This window comes from Pteropus medius, unplaced genomic scaffold (assembly GCF_902729225.1).
Source record: "Pteropus medius unplaced genomic scaffold, Ma_sr-lr_union100, whole genome shotgun sequence".
NCBI lineage: Eukaryota > Metazoa > Chordata > Mammalia > Chiroptera > Pteropodidae > Pteropus > Pteropus medius.
In genome coordinates, this window is record NW_024354911.1 from 9,524,632 (window position 1) to 9,541,031 (window position 16,400).

General features: G+C 30.4%; 1 protein-coding gene and 1 pseudogene across 3 annotated transcripts in view; both read left to right on the forward strand.

The window, feature by feature from the left end:
- MDGA2 (MAM domain containing glycosylphosphatidylinositol anchor 2) overlaps positions 1-16,400 on the forward strand; it is a 772,964-nt gene that overhangs the window by 592,815 nt on the left and 163,749 nt on the right. For all 3 annotated transcript variants that reach the window (XM_039856637.1, XM_039856638.1, XM_039856639.1), the window contains one exon: positions 10,441-10,734. In XM_039856637.1, coding sequence (XP_039712571.1) covers positions 10,441-10,734 — 294 coding nt within the window. The remainder of the gene's footprint in view (positions 1-10,440; positions 10,735-16,400) is intronic.
- LOC120597968 (uncharacterized) lies at positions 5,623-5,741 on the forward strand (annotated as a pseudogene).

Below are 16,400 nucleotides of genomic sequence, written 5' to 3' on the forward strand. Positions count from 1 at the left end.
TTTTCTTTTTCTATGCTTTCATAAAATGCATTTGATATATAATTTATAGTTTATCCTTTTAATTTAGAATTCTGTTATCCCCAGGAAAGCAATCACATAATTAACATGATCAGACAACTCTTTTAACTCACTGGTCTCTGGTTTTCATCGCAATACCCTGACCTTTGTGAAAATGGACAGCACTGACATTTTGTAATCCTCCTAAGTGAGGAATAGATGTATTTAGAAATGTCCAATCCTTACTACTTCACAGAAATAGAATGAGAACTGAGATATCTGTATTATGTGGCATTTTATGATAATATCCAAATACACCAATTCAATTATTATGTCTAATGGCAGAAATTTGCAACCTCTTTCCTTGGATGGCTGACTATTCAGATTAAAAAGGTTCATTCCTGTCCTTTCCAAAATATTCTTCAAATAGTTTCCTCATCTGAAATGCATGCGTGTCTCCATGACAACTGACAATAGTAAAGAGGTTTATTTATATGTGTAAATATATATTTATATATTATCTATAAAATATTTCTTTGACTTATGTGTACCCAGGCTCAGTACCTGAGACATCATAGATTTGAACAAAACAAGATCTTTGCTCTCAATATAGAAATATATGCATAATAAGAAAATGTAGTTATTGATATTGTACTAATAAAAAGCATTGATTAGAAAACATATAACATATATTGTGTTTACCATATGCAAGACCTTGTGCTCAAGATTTTATGTATATTATACTGTTTAATCCTAAAAAAAATCTAAAATAGTTATGATTATGCTCATTTTACTTTGAGTAAACCGAGAGATACAAGTTAGATAACTTTCTCAAGGTCACGCAACCAGTAGGTGGTGGAGCTAGGATCTGAATCTTGGCTGCCAGACCTGAACTTTGCTCTTTACAAGTATATTAAACAACTCAAGTACTTGACAGTTACGACATTCTAATATGCGTTACACCATTTTATCTTTAAATTCTCCTTTTCATTAGCCTTATTTGCAGATGATAAAACAGATTATGATAACCCAAGATTGCATAGCTAGTAAACGAGTTGGGCATTGAGCTGTAGTCAAATTTCTAATCTCGTCCACTTAGAAACTTTCCAAACTCTCCATGTCTATTAAAAGAAGGCCTCTTATTTAAAAAATGATTATGAACAATTATCAGTTACTAAGAATCCATTCTAATGATCAGTTTCCATAATGCATAGTATAATATTTGAAGGTAGTGAATGGCCTAATTTATGTCTCGTGTCTTCAGTTTTAAGCATTTTTGCCTATTGAAGAGGCTCAAAAAATGTGTGTTAAAATGAATTGATATTAGCTATAGCATGGGGCATAAGTTTTTGTATATATAGTCCTGCTTTTGTTACTCTCATAGCATTTACTATTAATTAAAGGGATAGTGCATTTATCAGCACATATAAATGTATTTAGATAAATCATGGCACCATTTTTAAGAGTGAATAGGCAAGGACACAGATATATTATAGAATATAAGAATTGTAGGAATTTGGGGATCTGTGAACTAACTTTTAAGCTTTTGAACTATTTCCTGCCAATGAATTTTAGTTTGCATAATACTGTTTAGGATACAGTATTCAGTGTTTAAAGTTAAAATTATTAACCCATTGCTATACATAAACAACTACAGTTTCCAAACTTACTCTGCATTATTTAAAAAAAACCATGAAATAGAACTTAATTAACAGTGGAGAGTTGAGGAATTGATCCCTTATTTTCCAGAAATAATTATAGATTATGTCTTCATTCAATAACCAATAATATTTTAGTAATTAAATAATTTATTAACTTATTGAATGTTTTAATTCTTGTTGCAAAAAAAAAAAAACAAGTGCTTGTTTTGCAATCCTTATTTCTTCCAACAATCTCAGTATAATCCAGATTCCTAGCTTGCTAAAATTTTAATATAATTTGATTCGCTAGCAAGCAGAACTATCTGGCTTCTAGATTTTTTTTTTTTAATATATAGTTGTTTCAAAAGAAAAAAAAGTTTCCACTGGTGATATTTCACATACTTAATCAGTGATCACCATTCATTTATGTATATCAGTGCATAAGAAACACATACAATAAGTCAGGGAAGGAAAGTTAAAAGAAAAAGAAGTATGCTTTCATATCTTTTCTCAAAGAGGTTAGTAGAAAATTTTCTTGTTGATACAGATTTATTTTAATGATTTTAGAAAACATCTCATCATAAGCTAAAGTTAGAAAACCAAATAAGATGAACATCATAACAATTCAAGATACTTGAAAACTAAACTTAACCAAAGGCTACTAAATAACCTTAGCCTAAGTTCCCAGTAACTTATCTACTTATGAGGCAGCAAGTTAGGACCTGTTTATTTGCAACTGATTTTGTAGCTTGTGTAGCAGGAAAAATATGAATGCCACTCAGAGAATGATTTTCTATTTTATTCTTTCATCTTACATTTTGTGTTCTATTGAATCCCTCAGAGACTATTCTTGTGCCATAGCAACACCTGCTGGGAGAGGGAAGTTGGAGCAGCCACAACTGTTGCCTGCCAAACCTGTTTTCCTGATTGAATGGCACTGCATGTCCTCCATCTTCTAATACTAAACCCTCCAGAGTTACTACACTCCAGGATTCTGCCTCTTCCCATATGTTTCAAATAACTAACAATGCCATTGTATGACGATTTTCTACAACTCTTTTAAAAAATAAGCATTGTGTATGTGTGTGTATGCATGCATGTACATTTCCCCTTAGATATTCCAAATGCAAATGCCATGGTATTTTAACCTCATGTTTGTTTTTTAAATGTGCTTCCTTTCTGCTCTATTGCTAGATTTGTAAAACATTTCAACCTCATTTTATTAGCATCTCCTGATTTCTTATAGGTGAATCCATAAAAAAAAAAATGTGTCAGTGCTAAAAGAAAAGGGCAGTTTTTATTTACAGAAGTGTGATAAGAGATGTATTTATGCTTATTCATATCATGGACAAAAACATTAGGCTTACCATCTGGTGTGAGGACATATTTTAAAATAAGTGCCTGTGTCATATATGATTTACCCACAAGACTGTGAGTAATAGGTCTTAGAATATGGGTCCACATGGGCATCCTATTGTAGAGTCAACTAACCTTACTTTATTGCTAATAGAGGAAAGCCATGGACAAATTACTCAATACTACCAAATGTTTCCAATATTTTACCTTTCTGTATCATTCTTGTGACCAAATTAAAACTTACTAAAAGTACCACTTTTATAAAAACTTTTTTAATTAAAAATAGAAATGTGTGAAAATGATTTTGAAATTCATACACTCTATACCTAAGCCTTGGATAATCAAGAGGTGACTATTCATCAATAGTTTTCTTAATTTGGTTGCTTAGTAACCTCGATTGGTGCTCATCAATCGATCAAGAATTGTATTAAGCACCTCTAAAATATTTAAATATTTAAAATGGTGTGGGAACTACTGAGGAAATAAATAAAACCTGGTGCTGACCACAGGATGTTTTAGCTATACATGTAAGGGAGTACACATTTTTCATGACATATGTAGAATAAATTGGATACTCTGTATTTCAGGGACATGGAAAATGAATAAAAGATACAGATATCAGGAAAGATTTAAGAGAACAGAAAACTTAAATAGGGCTTTAGAAAATAAGGAATCATTGGATGGAGATTATGAGGGCAAAGTAATTCCCAGAGAGAAGGAAGGAAGGTGAGGAGCTGGTAATGAGCCAGGTGTGTTAAGCAGACCAAAACACCTGCCTAAACCGAATAGAGAGCTTTTCACAGAAGCATTATGCCTTAATAAGAGTTGGCAAGTAAGATGGAAAACAAACAATAGGATTTAGAGCTTTCCTAGAAAATGGGGAGCTACTGAAGATATTTAAATGCTAATGTGACAAGATTTTTAAGAAAGACTTATTTAGAAATGGTAAGATTTTTTTTTAAGAAGAAAAAGAGACATTCATGAATTTGATTTAAGTAATCCGTTTGTAAGTGGAAAGATAATACAGAAAGAAGTACACCAATGCAATAGATTATTTTATGATATTAACTTATGGCTCAAGGAAGTTTTCCATATTTTAAAATAAAAACCTTGACAACCTTTACTTCTTTCATGAGAAATGAGCTTGGGGTGTTGTCTTTCCTCAAACATTGTTTGTTACCAGTCATAGTTTCTAAAAGGAAACAAATACCAGGAAGTCCATAAATAAGTGAGAAGACTTTAGCTAGTTGGATTTCTTTCGTTATCTCGGATATCTTTCTAGCATACCTTACTAAATACTTTAATTGACACACAGTTATTAATAAAATGGGTTGTATATTAGTTCAAAAAATATTTGGGGGATTTAGATTGGAATTATTTTTGAGTTGGAAGTAATTTTCAGATTTGCCTTACATGGCCAATAGTCATCATATAAATACTTCCCTGTGGCCACAGAGCATCACATTCTTAGACAAGTTTCATGTATTAACACAATTATTCTTAGTGGTGTGTTCAAATCAACTATTATTTCAAATATTAATTTATGGAGATTTTAAAATATAGATTACAGTAATAATATTATTCTCACTTACATTGAATATACTTCTTTGAGTGGAAGAGAAATGAGTAGAGTTACAACAAGCATGCTGACAATTTCACTTACCCAATGGCTTATCTCACTTATCTCATAGTCCATTATGACAAGTCATTACTCATATGCCATTGATAGTTGTTGCAATTGCAAACTATTTATTTCTTAACTTTCATGTACAATTATTTTGTGACTTCTCAAAACCTAAAACTCTGAATATATTCATGTGCATGTCTCATGCTTACAAAGCTAATGTGTCATTTGTTAGCAAAAAATTAAAAAAGATTGAAAACTACTGACTTGGACACTGAGAAAGCACTTGAGAGTGATAGAATATCTTTCCTTTATTACTATGTAATCTGAAATAAGGATGTTGTTAACTTTGCCATCTCAATAGGTCACCAGGGATGAAACTCACATAAAATCTATAGTAAAAAATTTTAATTCACCTGTTGTTTTTGAAAGTTAAAAGAAAAAGGTTTTGCTTATTTGTATTAGTTATATCTACAAATTCACACTTTACTTGAGTCTTACTTTTTTACAGGTGTTTATATAGATCTGGTCAGCATGAGAATCTTGAATCTGACCTCTAGGGGTCACTTTCATAATCACAATTTTTTTGAAGTCTGATTTACATATGTTTTAAATAGAGATTATAGATTCTACTCTAGAACATGCATATGTATTATAAACTATTCCAACTCAAAAATTCAAGTATAATTAAATCAGTGTCATACTTTGATATTCTTGAAAAGATGAGTCTGGTAGCTCTAGAGACAATTTTACTTATTAAATAGTTTATTATGATTTTTATATTAAAATAAATATTTTTGTTTAAATATCTGCTATTAAAGTACACTCCAAATATTTATATATTTTAAAACAAGTTTTAATAAGCATATTCTGATATTTTTGTTTCATAAAACATGATACTTTCTAATAAAGTTAAGATGAAATAGCCTTCCCTTGCATTCTCAAGTAAGAAAAATAAACCAGACACTTTCTGAGGAAAGACTAAAGATTAAAATTCCTCAGCTTGTCTGCAGCCATGCCACACTGAACAAGCCCGATTCCATATGATCTCAGAAGCTAAGCAGGGTCAGGCCTGGTTAGTACTTGGATGGGAGACCACCTAAGAAGATCAGGTGCAGTAGGTGTAAAAAATAAAAAATAAGGGACTGTAAACTGACAAGGTCCTTGCAATCTGTGAGGTCAACCAAGGGTTGCCTCGCCTAGAAAAATAAAATAAAATAAATAATAAAAAATAAATAAAATATAATTCCTCAGCTTCTTTCTCAATGAAGAAATGAAAACATTTTCATTTTCTATGTTTGCGTTATTTTATAGTCTGTGACAAAACAGAATAGTTGACAGAAAACCAGTTTGTCCAAATTACTTGTCTATTTATTTAGGTTTGGAATGATAAACTTTGGTGTCATATCATGTTTTTTTTAGGTTTTTCAATTACAGCATCTCCAACAGTAGCATTGCAGATAAGAAAAATCAAAGTAAAGGCAGTTATAGACTATATATCAGAAAATGTATCTTTGTGTTTTTATCAGCAGGGACATTTTTTAGCAAGTACATTATGAATACATGTGGACCTCACAAAATGCAGACATTTCAAAATTTTCTACTAAATTTGATGTTTTTGTTGTGATATTTAACATTAAAAACTAATTTAATTGATTAGAGAAAGGGCATAAAAACATTATATGACAAAGTTAAATAGCATGTCCATATACTGGCTCTTCCTGTATTTTTTTTTTATAGCTTTTCTATCCAAATCTTTAAATGAAAAGAGAAAGAATAGTAAAACTGACTCTCTTAACTCTCTCATACACCCGCACACATCTCAAGATGTGCATCTGAAATTTATATTAATGATATATTTTGCAAGAGAGTCTGCTATTTGTATGGGCTAATTATACAATTACTACAATTGATTGTTATTTATCACTTTTATTCTAAAATGTTCATGATTTTTATCTATTATATTTATTTCTATTATAGTCATAGATTTTTACCTTCTTACCTCCTTATCTTTCTCTCTCTTTCTACCTCCCTTCCTTTCTCAATTATTTCATGGCTTCCTGGCCTATGCCAAGCAGGAAAGCAGGGCACCAGACTTTAGAGTAAGACACTCTGTGCTTTCAAGGAGCTGTCTGCTCAGTAATATGTTTTACTCACTTATTAATAGTGATATAGGTATTCATACTATTTTCTAGCTTGCTTTTCTTGCTTAAAAATATAAATATCTTTATCAATAAATGTAGGTCTACTATGTCATCATTTAAAAGGCTGCATCATATTTTATTGTGTGACTGTACCATTGTTTATTTAACACATCCATCAGGCTGTTTTGGACTTTTTTGTTTTTAAATTAAAGTAGTGTTATGATTAGCGTTCTCATTGAGGTTTGTAGTTTCATAGTGACATTAATAAAGTGGCATTTATGATGGTAAAACTTATGACAGGGTAGCAGGAGGCCTGGAAGAATTAGACTGGTACACTGTCACAAGAAGAGAAAATGATGACTACTACAAAGAAATCTACTTGTAGCCATGAAAAGAAATAGACAGATATGAGAAGCATTTTTGAAAGAGATACCAAAGCAGCTGATAGGAAGTGGTGAGAAAAAGGAAATGGTAAAACAAAGAAAACTCTATGGTTTTTAATTAGCAGATGAGTTGTGTTAATAATTAGCTGTCAACTAAGTCAAGACATAAATGGCATTGAGGTATGGTGATTTGAAAGACTTGGAATATAGAAATAGGCTGCAGTTATAAACTGGAAGAGCCTTGGGATAAAGTTAGAATTCGTATTATCAACAAACAAAACAGATAAATTTTTAAGAACAAATGAGATCGCCTAACAGAAAAGGTATAGTAATAATTAAGAGTTGAGTATAGAATTCCAGAGAATAGGAAATTTAATGTGGCTAGAGAGAGAGAAGCCTATAAAATCTTTGAGAATTTATAAGGTCTTCTTGGTCGAGAAAGTTGCAAAAAAAAGGATTAACTCCAATTTCAAGATTTAAAAGGACTATAGAAGAGATTAAAATAAACCATATTTTATTTAGGCTTTGCTATTTAGTGAAAACTGAGCTAATTTATTTTTTAAAAATTAAGTTACCTAGATTAAAAATGAGGTATACATTTCTGTAATTTTGGTTACATAGAAAGGAAAGTGTATCTAAATAAATAACAAATTTACAAAGGGACTTTGAACTATTTAGCATGATAAACTCAAATAATATATAGCTAGTCAAGGATCTATGTGTGTATTTGAATGGCCTAATGTAATAAAATCTTTGTATATTTATCTTATGAAGTCAGGAAATTAATACTTTCACTTAGCATCACTTCTATTTTTAACTTTTTACTGTTTGTTCCTGTAGTCAGAACATTAATAATCTTGGAGCTCATAAAATATAAATTCTTAGTTTCAAAAATGAAGAAATTAATACTCAGACCAGTTAATCTTGGTCAAAGTCATGTGGCTTATTTTTGGAAGAAATGAGGATGGAAGATTTCATATAAGAACACTCCATGAAGTAATCTCTTAATTTACAGTTTCTTTTAATTCATTTCATATATATTTATCAATATTGGGATATTTATTTGAATTGGTATATCTTGAAAGTAGTTTTGGCTTGTATATAAAAAGTATTCTAATATAGATAGATATAGATATTTAAGATAGATATCGACATGTAAGATAGATAGATAAGGTAATTTGCAGAATATGCGTCAGTTATTCCCCTACATTTCTATCTTGACCCTTTTTTATTGTCCCTGGGAAAGTGTACAAGAGATGGGCAGGGGAAATTTGTCCAGTTTGTTCATAGTTGCAGAACAGTTGTGAGCAGGAGTACAGTGCTAACTTAAATTATTCATTTCAGACACTGTAGTTTACTGGAGCCTGCTTCAAGGGTCATGTTTCTACATTGCCCACCTATTAGAAATTGGCATAATTTTAAATTTTGTTCAAATCAAAGTATTTATTCTCTCTTAATCTCAATGTTTTCGTTTGTTAAATTCTAATATTAAATATTTGATCCTTAGGATTATCAAGGGATTAAATGAAATTATAAAATCCTTAACTATCCCTGTCACATAGTAAGAGCATAATTAATATTAACTGCTGAGATTATTGCTGTTATTATGTGTAATTTCTCATGCAGTGTGAGTAAATATTGAAGCTTCTTTTTGATCTTATTGTTGGAAGATGCTGCTTAGAATTGCATCAATCCCTCATGATTCACTTCTAAAAGAATAAATTATTTAACGAAATCATGTAATTGTTTATATTTTCAAGAATGAATTATTTAATCAAATTATTTAATCATGTAGAGTTTTTAAATGCAGCCATTTTAAAACATGTGATTTATCATAGCAATTCCTAAAGTGTATATGTCTACTTCAAGAAGGTGGTGATTAATGTTTTAATGTTTTATATTTTCTAATTTCTGAGATGCTATACATTATTTAACTACTTTTTTAAAAAAATAAGTAAATGAAGGAATTAAATGAAAAAGTATACATAAAGATACTTAAATACTAAGATAATGCTCATATCACTTTTGATTTGAATTTATTTCGTTCCTATGTGTAATAAGAGAAACAACGTTTCAACATTAGTTGAGAAATAATTAAGTTTGTTTTTGTTTGTGGGCACTGAAGCACAGTAATGCTAGAAGAGAGAATAAAACCTTTGCCTTTTCAATCATATGCAGTACTCTCCAAAGGGGGCATGTTACATTTATCAGAAGAATGGAATTATTAATATATATTTCTATTTATTCATATTCTGGCATTCTAATTTAGCCTGTGCTTTTTGAAAGATATTCTATCGCATAAATACATTTGAATTCATATACATTGTATAAGAAATAAAAGTCTTCCAAAAGAACAGGTGATATTATTTATAAGAAAAGTCATTGGGTAGTACTTGCCTCTCGTTACTTCATGTTTTCTGTAAATCATAACATATATATGTATATATATACACCAGCACAATAAAGTAAGTTTCAACCTAATTTTCTCATCAATATCTTCAGTAAAATCAGAAATTAGCTTAACAAGAAAATTACAATTCTTATTGAAATATATTTTTGAAAATTCGCATAAGATTAATTTTACAGAAATAGTGGCAACAACATGACAAACTATTTGCAGTGATCTCAAAATGTCTTAAAGTGAAATTACATGGAATTCAAATGTCAAAAAAACATTACAAATTCAAAAAACAAGAATACAGTGCATTGTCAGAGTGTGGCATTGCAGTCAGTTTCATCTCATTTCCACTAGAGAGAAAACCTTAGCAATTTGGCAATAGTTTCTAAACCAGAGTGAAATTTCTAATTTTATAACAAACGTTCTTTTTCCCTTTCAAACTACTACTATGCCTGCTAAGTCGACTTTGTCTCTTTGACCCTTTGGTATAGCATTCTTGGGTAAGAAATAACAGCATAGGAAGCAGAAGACTGAAAAGCTAATCCAGCTCTCAGCAAGCAGAATCACTCTTATGTCAAATGCAGATGTTAAAGACCCAGTTAATGGCTGATAATGACAACTCATTGTATAAATTGTTCTTATGTTAACCATTCACTTTAATGCTTTATTTATTTTGCTGAAGTTCGAAGATGTCATTCAAGAGAGTTCTATAAAAACAATTCAGAATTGTTCAAGTGAGGATAATTTTCCACTTATTCCCAAGATCTCTATAATTATTGTCATCTGAATTGTCACACATCTTCAACCAGCAGAAATTGTTTCCTTATGATTTTCTGTGTTTGAGTATGATTTTCCAGTTTATACTAACCTTGAAAAATTTTCTTTTTCCCATTTCAAGTTCCACCCAATCTGACTGTTCCACAGGAAAAATCACCTTTGGTCACCAGAGAAGGAGACACAATAGAACTGCAGTGTCAAGTAACTGGAAAACCTAAACCCATCATCCTTTGGTCTAGAGCGGATAAAGAGGTTGCAATGCCTGATGGGTCAATGCAGATGGAGAGCTATGATGGAACACTGAGGATTGTGAATGTATCTAGGGAAATGTCAGGAATGTACAGATGTCAGACCAGCCAGTACAATGGATTTAATGTGAAGCCAAGAGAAGCTTTGGTGCAGCTCATCGTACAGTGTAAGTAAAATATATTTTTTTAATGTATTTCTTCTGGGAGTCAAGGGGAGAAATAATACAATTATCCTATTAGTAAAATTAGGTGATTTTTGGAATTGGATTAGGATAAAATATTTGTACATTATACCCAATTTAAACTTTAATTTTCTCGAATCTGCCTTGGTCATTCGTTTTAATAGAAAGTATTGGTATTCGGTGTGTGTGTGTGTGTGTGTGATGATTATAATGGTGTTATGTGCTTGGTTAATGGCAAAAAAATCAACAAATCTAATGGTTGAAAACTGGCCATGTGCAATGAAGCAAATTGGAGACTGGAAGTCATTGCTAATTTAGATTATTATACTATTTTGTTTTCTCAGTTCATGTTTCTACTTCAGAAAATTATGTGCCCTTTGTCCAATTTATCTACCAATTTCAAGGAATCCTTTTGTTTAAATTTTGGAGAACTAATCATTGAAATGCTATGTTCGCATATTTGAAGTTGTAAGAACAGATTGCATAATTATCTATATTGAGATAATTCAGGCAAATATTAGGTATTAAATTTTTGCTAGACTTTCTTAACAGGTGATTGTTGAATTGTGATATTTAATTATGATAGATACTTTAACTATTTTTATGGAAATCATTATTAAGTTCTAAAAAATATTACAGGCATTGTATGCTTTGTATTTGCTTTTACTATTAAAAGTAATTAAATTCATAAATTTAAGAAGTTTAACAATGTCACTGGTGTTGGATTATTAGAGAATGCCTTGATCATTTAGATTGCAGTTGGTGTGGATATTGCTGAAAGAGAAAGCAACCTAAACACAGTCTGTTCAAACTCCATTAGTGCTGATGTAAATTTTAACTGATGTACTATTTGTTAAATACACAGTGGCAAAGTCTTCAAAAAAATAATGAATTAGATGAAACTATACACTTCAATAAACAACAATATTGTTTTCTTTCTGTGGTTCTTTTGTAACTCAGAAAATGAAAACTAGAATTTAATCCCAAAATGTTTATTTTTATATTAGAATTAAGGACACTGGCAGATTGGGCTAACTGACTTTAAATTTGAAAGAATAATTGATGTATAGAAGGATTATATTTGAAACTGATAACAATAAATGCATTTATGAGGTAAGCGAGTGGTGGGATGGGGAGCTAAGTTCTGCGTGCTTGCTTAACCATCGCTTGTCCCTATTCTCTAGAAACTTCTATAAATATGCAAACTGATATGTGTCAAGTACCTTGGCTAGTTTCTGACTAAGTACAAGTTTTTTCTCCAAATAATTCAGCTTTTAGATGACAGGTTCCATTCAGCAGTTCAGTATTGCTTTTTCCTCTCACTGACCTTTTATGCCCATGACAATAAGCTCATACGTAGGAGGTTCATGGAAAACAGGTTTCAGAAAGAAAAAAAAAATTATGAAAGAGAAACCTCTTCTCAGTTCTCCAAAATATAAGTAACACTCTCAAGTGACTACAGAGGAAATTGATAAAATTTGCAAAACTTCATTCTTGTTGATAATCCCAAGATTCTGTGCTTCCTCCAGAGTTATGCACAAAACTTCAGTGTTCCTAAAGCTATTAGAGTAATTAGTTTTCACTCTGCTCATATCTCTTTGAGGAATCTCTGATACAAATAAAAGCTGTGGAACCCAGTTATTCTAGGGAATTTTGAATTAAAGTTTCAAGAATCAAGATGTCTAATTTCCATAGAAAATACTAATGTCCAGAATTCTATCGGTGCATTAAATTTCCTTTTTTTTTTTTTCCCGTCTTAGTAAGTACCATAAAAAATGTCAAGTTCTGCACAGGATTTTAAAATTCAATCCTATAAAAGTTGATGAAGATAAATCCTAGCATGTTTTCTCTTGTGTCACAAAGATATGATTGACTGAAAGACACCAATAGATATAGGCAAAGTTCATTTAATGTAGGTTAAAGATTTGTATCCCAAGTTGACTTTGTGGAGCAAGGCGGTATAGTCTAACAACACTTCCTCTCAGAGGCAAGCTTCCATGGCCTGCCCAGGAAGGCAGCTGGATGCTAGCAGTCTTGCGAGTGTCAGGTGAGGATGCCATCGTGTCTTTCAAAAAGCTCCCTTTCGTGTCTTTCCAACTCTTCTGAAAAATCTGGTTATGTGTCTGAGCATTTGCCAGGTACAAATAACTGGAAACAACTCCAGAATATTTCTGAGTGAATCAAATATTCATTTTTCCAGGCACATAATCTCTGCTAGCAGTCCAGCCTACCTAAGGCCAGACATGTCTACCTAAGACTTATTTCTGCAAAAAAAATAAGGCAGAGGTCCTGATAATATTTTTTAAATAATAAACATTCTAATGTTTATAGTGATTTCTTAAAAATATGAAAAATAATAGGTATTTATCCTTAATTTGGCTAGCCATGCTACGTATAAGAAGTACTTATATAGAATATGTTATTTCATACACATATACATGCACATATACATACCTGCTTACATATATACATACGTGCATGTACATGTGTTTATATCACCCTCAACAATTAGTTATCAGTTACATCAAAACAAGCCATGTTTTATATACTTTGTATTCTCAGCCTAATATATCTTATAACTATTCAGTAAATGTGTTGAGTAAATGTGAGTTATAACAAATGAAATAAGACTATATAGATCTGTATATTTATATCTATCTATCTATCATCTATCATCTATCTGTCTGCGTCTGTCTTTATATTGCATACCTCTTGCTTCTTGCATGACTGGTTTTTATTATTTAGGTTTAGGAGTGTCTGAGGATTTGCTATATATAGTTTGATAGCTGAAAGTGCCTGAGTGTATAAAGGGAGATATCAAATTACTTTAATCATTACAGAACACAGTTTTCAGGACTTGAACTCTATATTTTATTGAAATCTCTTTTCTTGAAAATGTTTATTACATCAACAAATTCTAGGACAGTCTATTTTATACATGTGAACACACACACATATATTTGTTTTGAAATATAAATAATGAAAAAGAGATGGTCATAATAAATAAAAAAAAATCTGTCATTTCCAAGCACCCATTTTCCTTCCCTTGTTTAATTTTACTTGTATTCCATTAAACGATAACAAATCAAAAGGATTAAAAAAACACAAAAATAATTTTATATAGGACTTTGATGAGTGTAGATTGTAAAGGCCTAAATATACATAGTGCATGTATTTCAATAATATATAAATAATGGAATGGTCCATTTAGTTTAATATTCAAAATCTCCTAATGAGATTTGTTCTTAGTTAATTTTGTATTAAAATTGTAAAGCAATTGTTTTATTAAAACTTTTAAAATTATTTTTTTATCTCCAATTAATTTGCCTATTCTTAAAATGAGTGATTTAACAAGTGAAAGAAGCCTAGAGGTATTTTATACCATTCTATATCCTTTCCAGCATACCTTAATCATCAAAATGAAATCATTTAAATTATTAAATTCTTGTGCACATTGCTCATTCCTAGAAAGCAGATTTATTTTATAATATTTTTAACTTCTAAAATTACTAATTACCAAAAATGATAAGGACCAGAATAAGAAGTTGTAAATATATTTTGAAAAATAATGGTTTAAAATTAATCTATTTTTTAATTACTAGATGAAACTGCAAAGTACGTTGTAGTTTTAATAACAGATTTTTGAATTTTCCACCATCACTTAATTTTATTCACGTGTTTTTGAAACTATAAAACAATTCTTTTGTTAACTTTAGGCTCATTAAAATGAATCACTGAAAATAAAATAAATAAATAAAATAAATAAATAAATAAATAAATAAATAAATAAATAAATAATTGATTCAGAATGTTAAGGAGGAAATTTTTCCTTATACCCTTATAGCTTCTTTGGTAGGTCTAATAATTAAATTGACATAATACAAATTACATGAAAATAACATTTTAATTTCATATATACAGAAGCTCCTTAAAAGTAAGTAGGAGACCAAAAGGCAAGTAGGGCAGTTGAGGCTTATATGCCATCCTCAGCTAAGGAATGGGTTAGGGCTCTGGAGTTTCAAACGGGGAGTGGTGATTAAACCAGATGTTTGGTAATTAGATATTTGCCCTGTGATACAGATAGGTCATTCAAAAAAATGTTATCTTTTGTAAGAGCTTTCCCTCTGGGCCAGGCCTCCTATTTCAATTCTTTTAGGTAGGTAAAAAGAAGTAAAGTTTTCCTTGGTCTGCTGGATCTTGATTGCTTCCAGTTCAAAATAATCCACTTGTCCAAGTTGTACATTTTGGGGTGGCATATTCTGCTTCCCTTCAATATCATTTGAAGGGAAATCATAGTATGTATAGAGCTTATTGAACAAAACTAGAACAATTTTCTAAATAAAATAACGGTAATAAATGTGATTTTTAAATTTATCCATTGGAGTACAACATTTGAATATTGATTAAATAAAAATAATATTGGATGAATATATTCAAATATATATATTAAAGAAGAAACTAAGATATATGCCTATTGCCCTCCTAAAAGAAATTGTTTTTTTCTTATATTTATTTGTGTAGTATATACACATAGTAGTATATGCTATAATTTTAATTTCATAAACTATATTATTTTATTTTAATAAAAGTTGTTTTTTTAAAAGATTTCACTCAAAGCACTAATAAAATATTTTAGTAAAGTAAGTATGATTTGAATATGTTTCTTTAAAAATCATTTGGAGAAGATATATACTTCTATTAAAGCTTCATTAAAAATATAACAGTTGTACCTACAATTAAAGATATTCTGTTTTGGAGTATAAAATATACACTAAAAATCAAACACTGATGATGATGTTAAATTATATTAAGTAACAATCTTTCAGCCATCTCCAAATGAGATCTCATATACCACTTAAATTTATATTTTCATGTTCTTCACCTGTTTCTAAATCAAGACAAAATCAGGTGAAGAGAAGGGAGCCACAGATCAAGGATTTATTGCTCTTTCTCTCAAGAAATCTAGTGAAAAATGCATGTTGATTACTTTCAATCAAAATGAATATTCAACCAAAGCAGAGTATCATGGACCTTATAAAGAAAACATTATTAAAAATATATTGGAATGTACTATAACATATATGTTCATTATTGTTCGACAAATTACTAATTTTTTTGTAGTGTTAAGATATGTAGAATGACTGCATTGAGCAAATATAACTACTTTTTTAATTTTTTAAAACGCAAAATTGCTTTGAAAATATTAGTGTGACTAGAGATAAATCTAAAGTTAATATAAAAGACAATGTAACTATTGATAAAAGAGGAAATAAGGGAACTGTTTGTCGTATACACACAGGAAGAAGTTAAAGACTATCCAAAGAAATTTATAAGTGACAAGAATTTTAACTTATTTTCAGAACAATAAAATGGCTTCATCTCTGTAGCCTGGAAAGCCCTAGTTATTTCCTATTCTCCATAGTAATTCAGTCCATCCCTTCTCAGTCTCGTAATCATGGTAATTTGGTGTTGCCTCTGTAGTCAGGCTCCCATTTCTCCATTCTGCTTTTCCCAACAATCCTTCATCTGCTTTTCACCTTTTAAGTTCTGGCTAAGTCCCACCTCTTTAGGAAGCATCTTCCTGACTGAGAATGGTCCTCTTTGATACTGTAGACACTGCCGTTTAGTCTGCACAAAACATTTTAGAACTT